Raw genomic sequence first — 12534 nt, 5'->3', positions numbered from 1 at the left:
CAGCGAGGAGATGGGGCCGGCGCTCACCCCCAGCCCCGACCTGCTCTTGCCCCGCAGCATCGCCGACAAGGTACGGCCCGGGGGAAGGGGGCACGGCATTTGAGGGGGGCGTCTGGTGTTGAAGGGGTCTCTGCATTGAAGGAGAGCAGGGAGAAGGGCTGTGTGTGTGTTTTCTTGACACATCCCTTTTCCGGCTTCGTCTCCCCGCGGGGAGATGAAGCCCTGGGCGCTGCTGACATCCATTGCAAGAGCCCAGAGCGGCTCCGGGGGAAAAAGGCATCGTGTCCCTTGCTGCGAGGGACCGGCTGGGACACTGGTGGTCGCGCTGTCACCGGAGGGTTGCGAGAGGCAATATTTTACTTACTGTATCTGCCTGTGGCTCATACCGTCCACAGATAGATGTAAATTTTTCAGGAATTGCTGCAGCTCCTTTCCTGTCTCCTTCCTCTAAGCCCTCACGGGAAGGCTTGGAGCTGGCATTGTTTCCTTATCATCAAGTTGTCTGTGATTGTCCTTTCCAGGCTGAACTCCTGCTCACTTCTTCCCAGCACTAATGCAGACGGTGCTCTGCAGGAGTATCTGTGTCTGTTCTCCATTTCCTAGCTCTGGCATGTGTTCACAGGACGCTAGTGAACTCTGTGAAGTGCCTTCCCCGTGGTGATAATTCGGTAGTGGCAGTACAACACTGCTGATACATTAGCTACACTTGCAAGGACTTGGTATCTCTGTAGATAAGACTTCCTGAAATTTTTAAGGTAGGATTTCCTGGGAGCAAAAACTGCAAGAGGTGATACGGGCTCGAAAGCAGTTCTGGCACAGCGGGTTTGTGCATGCAAGATGTTACTGAGTTGCTGGTGGCAAGAAGTGCTTCTTCTATGGCTATTGTCCTGGGAAGTATGGAGCTGCTTCTGGGAGAACGGATCCCCTAGGCTCCAAAAGCCTTGAGGCCGTCAGCAGTATCTGGCCCGATACACTCCCATGCTACAGGAGAGTGAGTCAAGGTAGCCTGGCCTCTTCCATATTTCACCATCTGCTGTGTGCAGCTGTGATGTAGGGATTCAGCACTTCTTCCTGCCCATGTAAGGAGTCCTTTCCATGAACATTTGCCCACTGTTGCTCTAGTGAGAAGCAAGGCTTACCTTCTCTTCAGGAACTTATGCCTTCATCTAAAGAATTAGTCAGAGTTGGTGACCTGCTGAGAAAAGGGTATGTAACTAAGGCAGGGGTAGAAATTTTGGAGGTTTTTGTCTGTGATAGATTGGTTTAATTATATAACTAGGTTGTTGTGTGGCAAACGTGTAGCAGTAGAAATTGGCAGCTGCCATCACAAATCCTGCAGCTGAGGAGCTGCATCTCTTAGCACAGTCCATCCACACTGCTAGATAGCTGGTGAGAAGCAGTGTTCTGAGGAGTTACTCACACCCTATAACGTCATTCCTCAGTTGTCTTGAAGAGCTTCTTTGCTTTTGGAGTGCAAGCAAGCTTCTCTCTACTGCTTTGAGGTTTTGAGAAGTGTATCAGTATTCCTGACAACCTGGGAGCAGAAATAACTCCCTAGCCTCGGGCTATGGTCAGCTAACATCTGATGAGTAGGAAAGTTCTTGCCCAGTTTTTCCGTCAGCAATAGAAATGAAATCCACCTTCCCGTACCCTGTATGTAGTGCCATCCTGTTCTAGGCACTTGGCAAAGGAAAAGTGGCTGTGGTAAGTGATGTTTAGACTTGAGAGCAGTTCTGTGCTTGACCTGGAAATGGCACTAGGCTATGATCCTTGCAGAATAAAAGGATATCCAGTAGGAAGAGAATATAATTTTTTTTTTCCTTCCAGCTGAATTAGCAGAAAAAGCCAAGTGTCTTATCCTCTTGATGGAAGGAGATCAACAGCTCTGCTGTATATGGGATGTCCCTTCTTCAGCTTAATACTTCACACACTGGCAAGAAAAAAAAAGTGTTAACTTCTTTCCCACCTTAGAAGAAAAATTCAGTAGACAGGTGTTCCTAGCTTTAAGGCAATGCTTGCAGTGTGTATTGTGTAGTCTAACAGAGGAAGTATGGTAAGAGGAGATAAACTGGTAAAACCACTTTTTGGGTGGTTTGTATGTCTCAGTCTCAGAATCATGGAATGGTTTGGGTTGGAAGGGAGCTCAAAGATGATCTAGTCCAACCCCCATGCTGTAGACAGGGACACCTCTCACTAGGCCAGGTTGCTCAGAGCTCCATCCAGCCTGGCCTTCACACTTCCAGTGTTGATTTTAAAAATCTTAGTGTCTGATGGTGGATTATTGATCTTTTGAGAGACTGGCTCACTAATCAGATAACAGTGCTGAGTAACTTCAATAACTGAGTAACAAAGGGAGGTCAGCATTCAAGTCTGATTTAGGCTTAAAGCTCTGCAGTTGTTATTTATTGATTCTTGAGTAGGAGCTGTTGTAATCTTCTCTCTGGCCTTTTGGGACAGTCTGGTGGAGACTGGTACTGCACAAGTTTTGGTCGAAGTCTCCTGCTTCAGTGTCTTTGAGTCAGATTCTTTAAGGACAATTCTCCATATCCAGACCTGTACTAGGATATCCCTTTGGGAAGAGGGCTAGTGACGATAGCTGGCCCATCACCACGAAGTGGATAATTTGCTTTTTCTGAGTTCCTCATATTTTCTCTGAGCAAATACTTCCTAAAATCTGCTGCAAGCTACACCTAAGTGTGAAATCCTCTGAGTGGAGAAAGTTCAGAAGTAAAGAGAGGTTTTCTGTCCATAAGGTGCTTCAATTTTCACTGCCACAGATGTGTAGCTTAAAGTGGCTGAACCTCTGCTGTGCTTTGTATTCTTTAAAGCATGCTTTTCTTAGTTTTTTTGATCCATTGAGTAAGAACACCACTTCAGAGTCAGGGAAACCTGGGGGACAGAAGCACCTGCCTGTGTGTCTCCTTTTGGATTTTGATTCAAATATGGGAATAATGTAGTAGTTCAGGGCTTGTGTAACTTTAAAGTCTCATAAACCTTAGGTTGCTGTTCAAGAACAGTGGCTAATGCTACTAGAGCAGAAGGTCATGGGAAAGGGAAGGCAAATCTTTTGTGCTGTTTACTGAGGCCATCTAAGTAGACTAGTCTCAAGTTTTCCGAATCGTAAGAAGAGGGCTGCAGAGCTTTTGTTGTCTTCATCCTGACTTGTAGTGGGTGATAGTTTTAGGACCAGGACGCCTTGACTTTTGATAGCATCTTACCTTTTAAATGAAAGGACATTTTAGCTAAGTACTTGACTTTCACAGTGATGCTGCAGGAAACATGAAACACTTGAGTTGTAGATTCTTGTTTCTAAAGCATTTATATATGTGTTTCTACAAAGATCTTTCTGTTCCCCTAACATCTAATTTCATAAAACATTGTCTTGACATGTGACCACCGTGTCTTTGAGTTTATTCTCCCTTCATCCTTGCTAGCTTTCAGATAAGGAGACAGTTAAAGCTGAACCTGAGTGCTGCCATGTTTGTTGTGTTTTGGGTTTTTTTTCCTTTTATTTGGTTGGGTTTTTTTAACATCAGGTGAGAGGAGAAACATGCAGCACAAAAAAAAATCCTCAAGTTGCATGGCAGGGTTAGTCATAGAGTTAGTTGTAAAACTGAGGTCTTTCTGGTTTAGATTTTGGAACACATGCAAGCTAATTGAGATCTGGTTTTCAGGGCAGATCCTCTGCTGAGGAGGGCAAGAAAAATGGGGAAGTGTCTGTGGGTTTCTCTCTGCCTTTTCATTTTTAAAAAAGACGGAAGTTCTGCTTGCACATGACTGCTTGACTCCAGTGCACAAGTTTGTCAGGTTTGTTAGCAAATCTGCTCTGTGCGCTAGGACAAACACTTCAACAGTGAGGAGAAAGGCAGTATTAATAGGTTACTGAGTTCAGAGCAGAGGTGAGAAGTAGATGGTATTTTGCTGTGTGAAGAATCAGATTCAGCCCTCCTGAGGCTGTGCAGATTTAATAGGCTGCTGCCAAGAGTTGGAAGTGCTAGGCTGTGCGGAGTTAGAAAGCAAGTGTTCTGTATGGCGTAGTTCCGCTGTCGTCTAGCTGTGGTCTCTGTAGACTTGTATCATCTAATAAGAGTATCTTCCTAACTAAGTAGTATTGGCTGTTCTTCCTTCAGGCTACCTTGAGACTGGCAGCTATCTGACAAGAGTCCTGATTCATACCACTGATTTCTTGCCAAGGGCTCCAAAAGCTTTCATATCCCACCTGTCCTAGGACTCAGACTCTGTTGTCCTTTTTCAGACATCTCTGACTACTTGTACTGGCCATCTTGTACTACATCTCTGACCACTGTATTTGTGGCCAGCTACCTGTAACTTTCTCAGCTTTTTTTCTTGGAAACTCTGCATACCTTGCGTTTACCTCTGTTAACTCTATACAGCTGATGGGAGCTTCAAGGCTGTTTTTCATGTAGTATATCAAGCAGATCGCAGAGCTGATGTGGAATACCAGGCTTGCAGTGAATGCATAGCTTGAATTTGCTAGTTCATGGAGATGGACTTTAAAACTCCTAGTGCAAACTTCTGGTTACTAACTGAAAACTATTGTTTGCATGCTCCTCTGCTTCTAAGTTACCACCCTGGTGAATTCCTAGAGTTCTTATTAGCACCTGATCAAATAGAAATACTTGGCATTTGCTGGAGTGCTGTTACACAGGACTTGTTCTGAAAGCCTGGCATCTCTCCAACTCAAAAAATGTACTGGGAGTCTGAAGCTCTACTTCAGCCTCCTTGGTTGCTATTTTATAATTATTGCTCTTAACTTTATCCACCCACAGATGAAACCAGTTTGCAGTATAATCTGAAAACTTAAAATAGATCTGCCTGAGCTTATACAAACTTCTTCCTTCTCTGACTAGATGGGCATCTCTGACTAGATGAGAACTTCTCTGACTAGATGGGCACCATGTATTGTTTTTTAAAGGAAGCTGGAGGTAAATTCTCAGTTGTGGGAAAGACCGAAGACTGCAGAAAGTCAAACTGAAGTTGGTGAACTTGGGAAACAATGCCAATATGGATGGATTGATCTCTGTTCCTATCTACAGGGATGCAAAAATGACAGTCACAGTGAAGTTGAGGCTGGAAGGCAGTTCTTCATATTGTCTAGTCCAACCTCTTGGCTCAGATAGAACAGGCTGCCCAGGATGTTGTGAAGTTGTTTTTTGAACAGCTCTTTGGGCATCCTGTTCCTTCATCCAGTCACCCACAAAGTAAAATATCTTTGTCATGTTTAAGTGAAACTTACAGTATTTTAATTTTCACTAAAAAGAGTCTATCACTTCCTTCTGTACACCCTTCCATCAAATATTTATCCTTATTGATAAGATTCCCGAGCATTATTATCCCCAGGCTGTTTGCCATCTTTGAGGCATGTTGTTGGCTCTTGGTCAACTTTTTCATCAGTGTCTGTGAAGGTTTTTTTCATTCCCTATGCCAAACTGCATTTCAGTCAATCAGCCTCCAGCATACACTGCTGGATGGGGTTGCTCCTGGCAGGTGCAGGACTTCGCATTTCCTCATGTTGAATTTTTTGAGGTATCCCACAGCCCATTTCCCCAGCCTGCTGAAGTCTTCCTGAATGACAGCACAAGCATCTGATGTATCAAGCCCTCTGTACAGTTGTATACTCTCAGTACGCTTGCTGAGGATGTACCCTGTTCCATCATTAGGTCATTAATGACGGTATTAAGACAGTAGTGGCCCTAGTTCTCTCTGATGATGTACACCATTTGGAATTTGTGGGATCACAATGCTTTGAGCTCAGCGCTCATCAGATTGTCTAGGATTGTGTTATAAGAGATTTTGTTGAAAGCCCTCTTAAAGTTGAACTGTTTTAAGCTCTCCTCTTGCATGCCAGCCCAGTGATATCTTCATCGCAGGTAGGCATTGAGTTGGTTCAGCATGACTTCCCTTAAGTCCTTGCTGGCTTCTCATCACCATGTGCTTTGTGTGTTTGGAAGTGGTTTCTAATATTTGTTTGACCATTTTCCAGGGATTGAGGTGAAGTTGCCTGTCCTGTAGTTCCCTGTATCCTTTTTGAAGACAGGAGTGAGCTGTGTTTCCTAGGCCAGAAAGCTTCTAGGTACAGGCAGTTGTCTGCCACATGCTTCCTAAGTAGGCCATCAGCTCTCAAAGGCTGAGCTTGGTTGTCATCTTGTTCAAAGGAACTGCTGTCTCTTGTCCTGTTGCACAGTGTGTGTGCATGCTCTTTTCTATTCTGATTAAAAGATCTTACTTAAACCTAGCATGGCTTTCAGCATGTCATCAGTGCTCTATCCACAGTCAAGCTGCTGGCTGAAGCCAGTTTCCTGTCTTTCATTATAGTGGTGACTAGAGCTGCTTTCTGTAGCTATTCATCTCTCAGACTTGTAATACCACTTGGATAGGTTAATACCACAGTATCCTACTGAAAAGATAATGTTTGTCTTTTTTTTCCTTGTAGCCACTCTGAGGTTTGATGGTGTAGAAGCAAACTATAACACACAAGAGGACATTGGTGCTCTTACTTACAGTTGCCTTCACTTGTAGAAATGGGGAAGGGTGCTTTCATGGTATCTTACACCATAGATGCTCTAGTACTGCTGTAAAACTCGGTGGTCTCTTTATGAAACATAACTACAGCGAGTTTCTTGAATTGGCAATTCACCTCTCTTCTGAACAAGATGAAGGCTAGCTAGCAAGTTGGAACAAACACTTGCATAAGCATAACTATCTTAGTACCATTACATTTTCAATCTCTCCCGATAAAGCTAAACATAGCTTCTACTGTATAATAGTATTATTACTTTGTGGTTCTTACTCCAGCTTAATGGAGGGAGGGGTGTATACTTTGAGGTTGAATTCAGTGTTGCACATCTTTAATAATCTTTTCAACAGGATTTCTTCATACATAACGAGACAGAGTATGGAAAACATATTCAGAGCATATGTAGAGGAACTTGGTTCTTCAGATGGATTTCAGAAGGATGAGGCTTGGCAATAACTTGTCAGCCGTGGTGGAAAAAGTTATGCTTGGTGGTCAGAAGGAATCCTCAGGGCTGCCTGTGCTGGAGCGCCTTAAACTTACTCAAGTAGCTGAATGCTTTCTGAGCTCATTCATGGATGGAATGGGATAACTACTTGATAAGTTCTGTTATCACAGTTGTGTGGGTGCCTCCTCCTACTATCAGTGCCTCAGGCAGCATGTCCCTGTAATTGAAGGTGGGAAGGGCAGAGAATAGAAGAATGAAGGTTTGCTATTGACACACTCATCTGGGAGACCTTGGTTCCTAGATTAATGTGCAAACTGTTGTGCTGGTGTCTTCTAGCATTGTGGTGTATTCTTGTGGTATCTTAAACAGATGGTCTGGCAGTCACATGAGCCAGTCTGCTCCTGCTCTGAGTTGAGAGACTGGTCTCTGTAAAGGAGGTCAGGAGACAAGGCAGGGAGCTCTTTTGGTGTGGTGGGACTTAGTGCTGCTACAAGAAAATCTACTTGCCACAACTGAAGTGCATCTTTGAGATTGTAACTTGTATGTGCTTTAAGTCTGCAGAAGACTTTTAATAAGTCTATTAAAAATGGCATTTTATCTTGTGTATTTCTCAGAAATAACTTTACTGAGACTTGTTCTCTGCTGACCTTGAGCAAGATCTTAAATGCTGAGCTGTACTGACTCCTTAAGCTGTGACTGAGTTGACTGCCTGAGCCTGGGTGCCAGTGCAGCTGAGATATCCAAGTTCTTGTGGCTGGGGAAAACTGCTCCCATTGCTAGGATGTAATGGGGAAGAAAGGTCTGAACTCCACGGCATCTAAAACTATAAAGTAAAATCTGTGTAAAGTTACTCTTAGCAAATTATTGAAAAACAAAGGGGAACAGTTTCTTTCCAGTTACTAAAGGCAGTAACTGACAGCAAGGTAGCTACTAGCAATACTGCAATTACCAACTGAAGATGGAAAAAAAATTAGTAAGCTGTAATTATTTTAATGAGTTAGCATTTTCCAGAGTCAGTCCAGCCTAAATGGCCTTCAAAAAGGGTGAGAAGGGAGACCTAGAGGGAACTACCGACTACTCAGTTTCACCTCAATCCCTAAGAAGGGTGATGGAACAACTAATTCTGATAGTCGTCTTTATCCACAGGGAGGACAAGAAGGTGATTAGGAGTAGTCAACATGGATTCACTAAAGGTAAATCATTCTTGACCAACCTGATTTGCCTGCTGTGAAGAAACAGCTACCTGGATAGATGAGTGGAGGGATGTTGTCTTCAGCAAGGCTTCCATCTCTGTCTCTTACGACATCCTCATAGGCAAACTCGGGAAGAGTGGACTGGATGAGTGGACAGGGAGGTGGATTGAGAACTGGCTGAACAGCGGATCCCAGAGGTCATAATCAGGGTCCAGTTGGAAGCCTGTTCCTAGTGGTGTCTCCCAAGGTTCAGTACTGGGCCCAGTCTTGTTTAACTTATCCATCAGTGACTTGGATGAAGGGGCAGAGGGCTCCTCAGCAGTGTCACTGACACTGTAAAGCTGGGATGACTGGCCAATACCCCAGGGTACTGTGCAGCCCTTCAGAAGGACCTTGACAGGCTGGAGAGATGGGAGGGGAGGAACCTTCTGAAATTCAGCAAAGGCAAATGCAGGATCCTGCACCTGGGGAGGAGCAAGCCCAGGCACCAGCACAGGCTGGGGGTGACCTGCTGGAAAGCAGCTCAGTGGAGGAGCTGGGGGTGCTGGTGGACAACAAGCTCTCAGGTGGGTGGTCCTGCCCCTCTACTCAGCCCTGGTGAGGCCTCACCTGGAAATGCTGTGTCCGGTTCTGGGCTCCTCAGTACAAGAAGGACATGGAGCTCCTGGAGCAGGTCCAGCAGAAGGCAACAAAGAGGATTAAGGGACTGGGGCATCTTTCTTATGAGGAAAGGCTGAAGGAGCTGGGGCTTTTCAGCCTTGACAAGAGATGACCAAGAGGGGACCCCATCAGTGTCTATGAGTATCTGAAGGCAGGGTGTCAAGAGGATGGACCAGGCTCCTCCCAGTGGTGCCAAGCAATAAGGCAAAGACCAGTGGGCAGGCAGATGCACAAGAGGTTCTTCTGAGGAAGAACTTTACTGTGCGATAGATGGAGCATTGGACAAGTTGCTCAGAGAGGTTGTGGAGTCCCCCTCATTAGAGGTATAAAAACTGTCTGGATGCAATCCTGTGCAACATGCTCTAGGTTAACCCTGCTTGAGCAGGGAGGTGGGGCCAGATGACCCAATGTGATCCCTTCCAACCTTGCCCATTCTGTGATTCTGTTTTTTGACAGATGAATTTATGGGAAAAATTCTCCTTTCTGAATTGGGTGGGTCAAAGGGTCGAAAGAGATGTCGCCTTCAGCTGTAAGTGATGTTACAATACCAAAACTGTTTATTCTTCACCAGATATTTCACTGAAATCAAGAGGTATCTATCAGGGTAAGCACCTAGGGAATATGGTTAGTGGAACTAGCTGAAATGGTTCTGAAAATAAAAACAATAATCTGAAGTTTATACAACAGTCAAGGAAAGAGTTTAGCCATGAGCTGTGGTCAGAGTGGTCCTCAAAGCATAAATCCTCTTAGAGAGCATTACTGCCAGCCACATTTGGAGCTTCTACACTGCTGCTTCTAGGAAGCTATAAGCAGTAGATAAGATGTGACTGTGGAAGTGAAAGTGGTGGTGTCTATAACCCTTAAAGGCGGGTTTCTGCTTTGTCGTTTTAGGTATCTTGGTTGAAGACTACTACTCAAGTGTGTGGGAGCAAAGACATGGCAAAAATATGTAGTACTCTGGTTTGCAGGACGATGTGGAGAATGTAAAATGTAAACTTGCTTCTAGTTTATGCCTCAAATTACAGAGAGCAGACCCTACTGTGAGAGTGACAACCTCTTCCTGTCTTGGAGTGATCAATAGTATTACTGATGTAGTGGTCTATAGTGTTATTAGTGATGGAAGGCTTACAGCAATGAAGGGCATGCTTTCGTCATGATTATCAATCTGTCCTCTGATCTCATGCTGAATTTAAGTCTGATAAAACTCCCCTGCCATTAAGTTTTCCTGTATAGTTTGCCTCACTTTTCCAGTCAGCTTGAATGATGCTGTGTATTCCTTGAAAAGGAATGCATTGCAGATGGTGTTGCTCAGGGGCAGGGAAGCCTCCTCCCCATCACCGGTGCAGATGGGGTTAGCAGCAGGCACTTTTCAGCTAACTCTGTGGCGAGAGCACTGGCATCTGGGAATGTCAAGTGATAGACTACCCTGACAGTACTCAAACCCATGATTTTCTGTGTGGAACTGTTGCCTTTGCTGTAGCTTTTTAGATGCTAGTATAAGGCAAATTGAGTGAAAATCTTCAGTATTGACGAGATGAAGTTGTGGGTTTTGGATTGTTGCCCAGAAAATCTATGGAAATTTTTAATCAATGTCATTTATTGCCAGTGATCATCTTGACCTCTTCACAATTTGTATGCTGACTTCCAGTGTGCTGACTAGCCTGCTCCTGGATCAGTATGCTTCACTTAAAGCCATGTGTGCTAAATAACTTTTGTATACCTTTGTGGCTGTGGCAAGCCCAGACCATCAACTAAAAGGTGTTCCTCTAGATAGATTAGTCTGTAGGTCTCAAGTCCATCAGTCTCTATAGATAGTTTTCTTACTGAGGAAATACTGTGTGACTGCTTTTCCTCAGTTTTTCTCCTCGAAGCAGGGACTGAAGCAGTCATACTGTGTGGGTTTTGGTTTAGGGTTGGGTTTTTTTTCTTCCAACAGGTGAGCACTTCATTTATTTTGTACCTTTGAGAGCAAATGGATTTCTACTGGAAAATGTCTTGTGTATCAGTGAATGTAATAGAGGGATATCACTTTAATTGCACCTGCATAAACTAACTCTGAGAGCTTCTCCAAGAATCCACTCCTCCAACTCTTCCAGGGCTTGAGATGTAAACATGAATACTCCCCTCTTATGTATCTTTGCCTCCGTTACTTGCACAGTGATACCTTGTCAGTCTGACTTGCTCTCACGAAGTCTTCACTGGTCTGCATCAGGAAAGCTAATGCAATTCATCTGAAACAGAGAGCATGAGGGAACTCACATCATAGTGTATGCATATTCTGTCTTTTTTAAATGAAATATTCACCAGGATACTACAGTGCTTTCCAGCCCTCTTACGTCTTTCCCTCCTATTTCTTCTGTGTTTCTCCCCAGTCCTTTGCATCTGTCCACATTAAAAAAACTGAGCGTATTACTGTTTGCTCTCAAAGGCCAAATTAACAGTTTGGTGACACTGGGTACCTAGATAACAGATGCAACTAAACCTACTTCTAGAGAGTGAACAGAAAAAAACAAACTTCTGCATGGTGTGTCTGCAGAGCTTTAACACAGAACTGTATGTCTCTAGGAGAAGGCAGTTTAGTTTGGACAAGCTTAATAAGCTGTTTCATCTGTAATCAAATATAAATCTGGTTTCTTGGATTGGAAGTGATTTAGTCATATGCAGGACTCAAATTTTCCTGCTCATGGTCTGAAATCCTGGCTGCTACTTTGCTATTTAAAGTCAGAGCTCAGCTTCTGAAAATGAAGCTTTAAACAAAACACTGGGTGTGTTAGGCTTGTTCGTTAACAAGGTGCTCTTTAACATGTTAGAATGGTTTTTGGTGTTTCTGTGCACACAACTGCAGAATCCATATAACAAACAATACTACTGAAACAAAATCCTTGCATACAGACGTGGAACTTAACAGAGCTAGAGGAGATTCATAAATTCCATTATTTTCTAAATGTTTCTAAGGACATGTAGCTTCTGCTGTTTGTGGAGGCCTTTGAGCTCTGAAGAAAGACTAGAATTGGTGCCTTCTACTGAGAACTGTAGAAAGAATCTATGGTTCTTCTAATGGAGCATCCAAGTCTGCTGAAATCTTAAACTCTCTTGCTTTCCATCAGGTCATAAGTACTACTTTGTGTAGCTTAAACTTAACTGAACTAATTGTGCTGGACAGTTGCCAGCCTGGCATCTTCCTTAGGAAGATAGATGTAGCTTTCTGCAAGGATTCAAGTGCTCTGAAAACAGATGTGAGAGCTAACCTTTTATCTGGAACATCTTATGTCAAGAGAACAGCTCATCTTGTGGATGTGTTAAAATACCTCTTGACGTTTACCACATTAAGGAAGCTATGGCAATCCTGCAGTTACTCCTTGTGCTTTCTTTCCTGTTCAAAGGATATGGGGGTGTACATGTCAGCTTCGTGGCAGTTAATAAGTCAAAAGCATGTCGTATACCTTTACATTTTGCCTAATTAATGCCTGCTGCAAATAATAGCCCATATCATCTTCCAGATGCCTGGTCTTCGAAGGCATTTGGCCTTTCATGGACAGAGCAGCACAGTAACATGGCTTATTACTAGTATTGAAAGTCTTGTCTTAATTGTCATAAAACATCTATGAGATGCCACTCACATTCATCATTTTCAGAGTCTAACCTGAACCACATTTAGGTTTAGAGTGGTGTTGCACAGTTCCCGTTCCAGACTAGGG

The 12534-nt window shown here is 43.8% G+C and overlaps 1 protein-coding gene across 2 annotated transcripts in view; it reads left to right on the top strand.

Moving 5' to 3' along the window:
• The window catches only part of SNX30 (sorting nexin family member 30), a 67262-nt gene continuing 54728 nt past the window's right edge, over positions 1–12534 (top strand). For both annotated transcript variants that reach the window (XM_017728329.1, XM_017728328.1), the window contains exon 1: positions 1–70. In XM_017728329.1, the coding sequence (XP_017583818.1) occupies positions 11–70 (60 nt within the window). In that variant the 5' untranslated portion in view covers positions 1–10. The remainder of the gene's footprint in view (positions 71–12534) is intronic.

The sequence above is a fragment of the Corvus brachyrhynchos genome, unplaced genomic scaffold (genome assembly GCF_000691975.1).
Source record: "Corvus brachyrhynchos isolate BGI_N302 unplaced genomic scaffold, ASM69197v1 scaffold90, whole genome shotgun sequence".
NCBI lineage: Eukaryota > Metazoa > Chordata > Aves > Passeriformes > Corvidae > Corvus > Corvus brachyrhynchos.
Note: the sequence above shows the minus strand (reverse complement) of the source record. Positions and strands in the feature narration are given on the sequence as shown.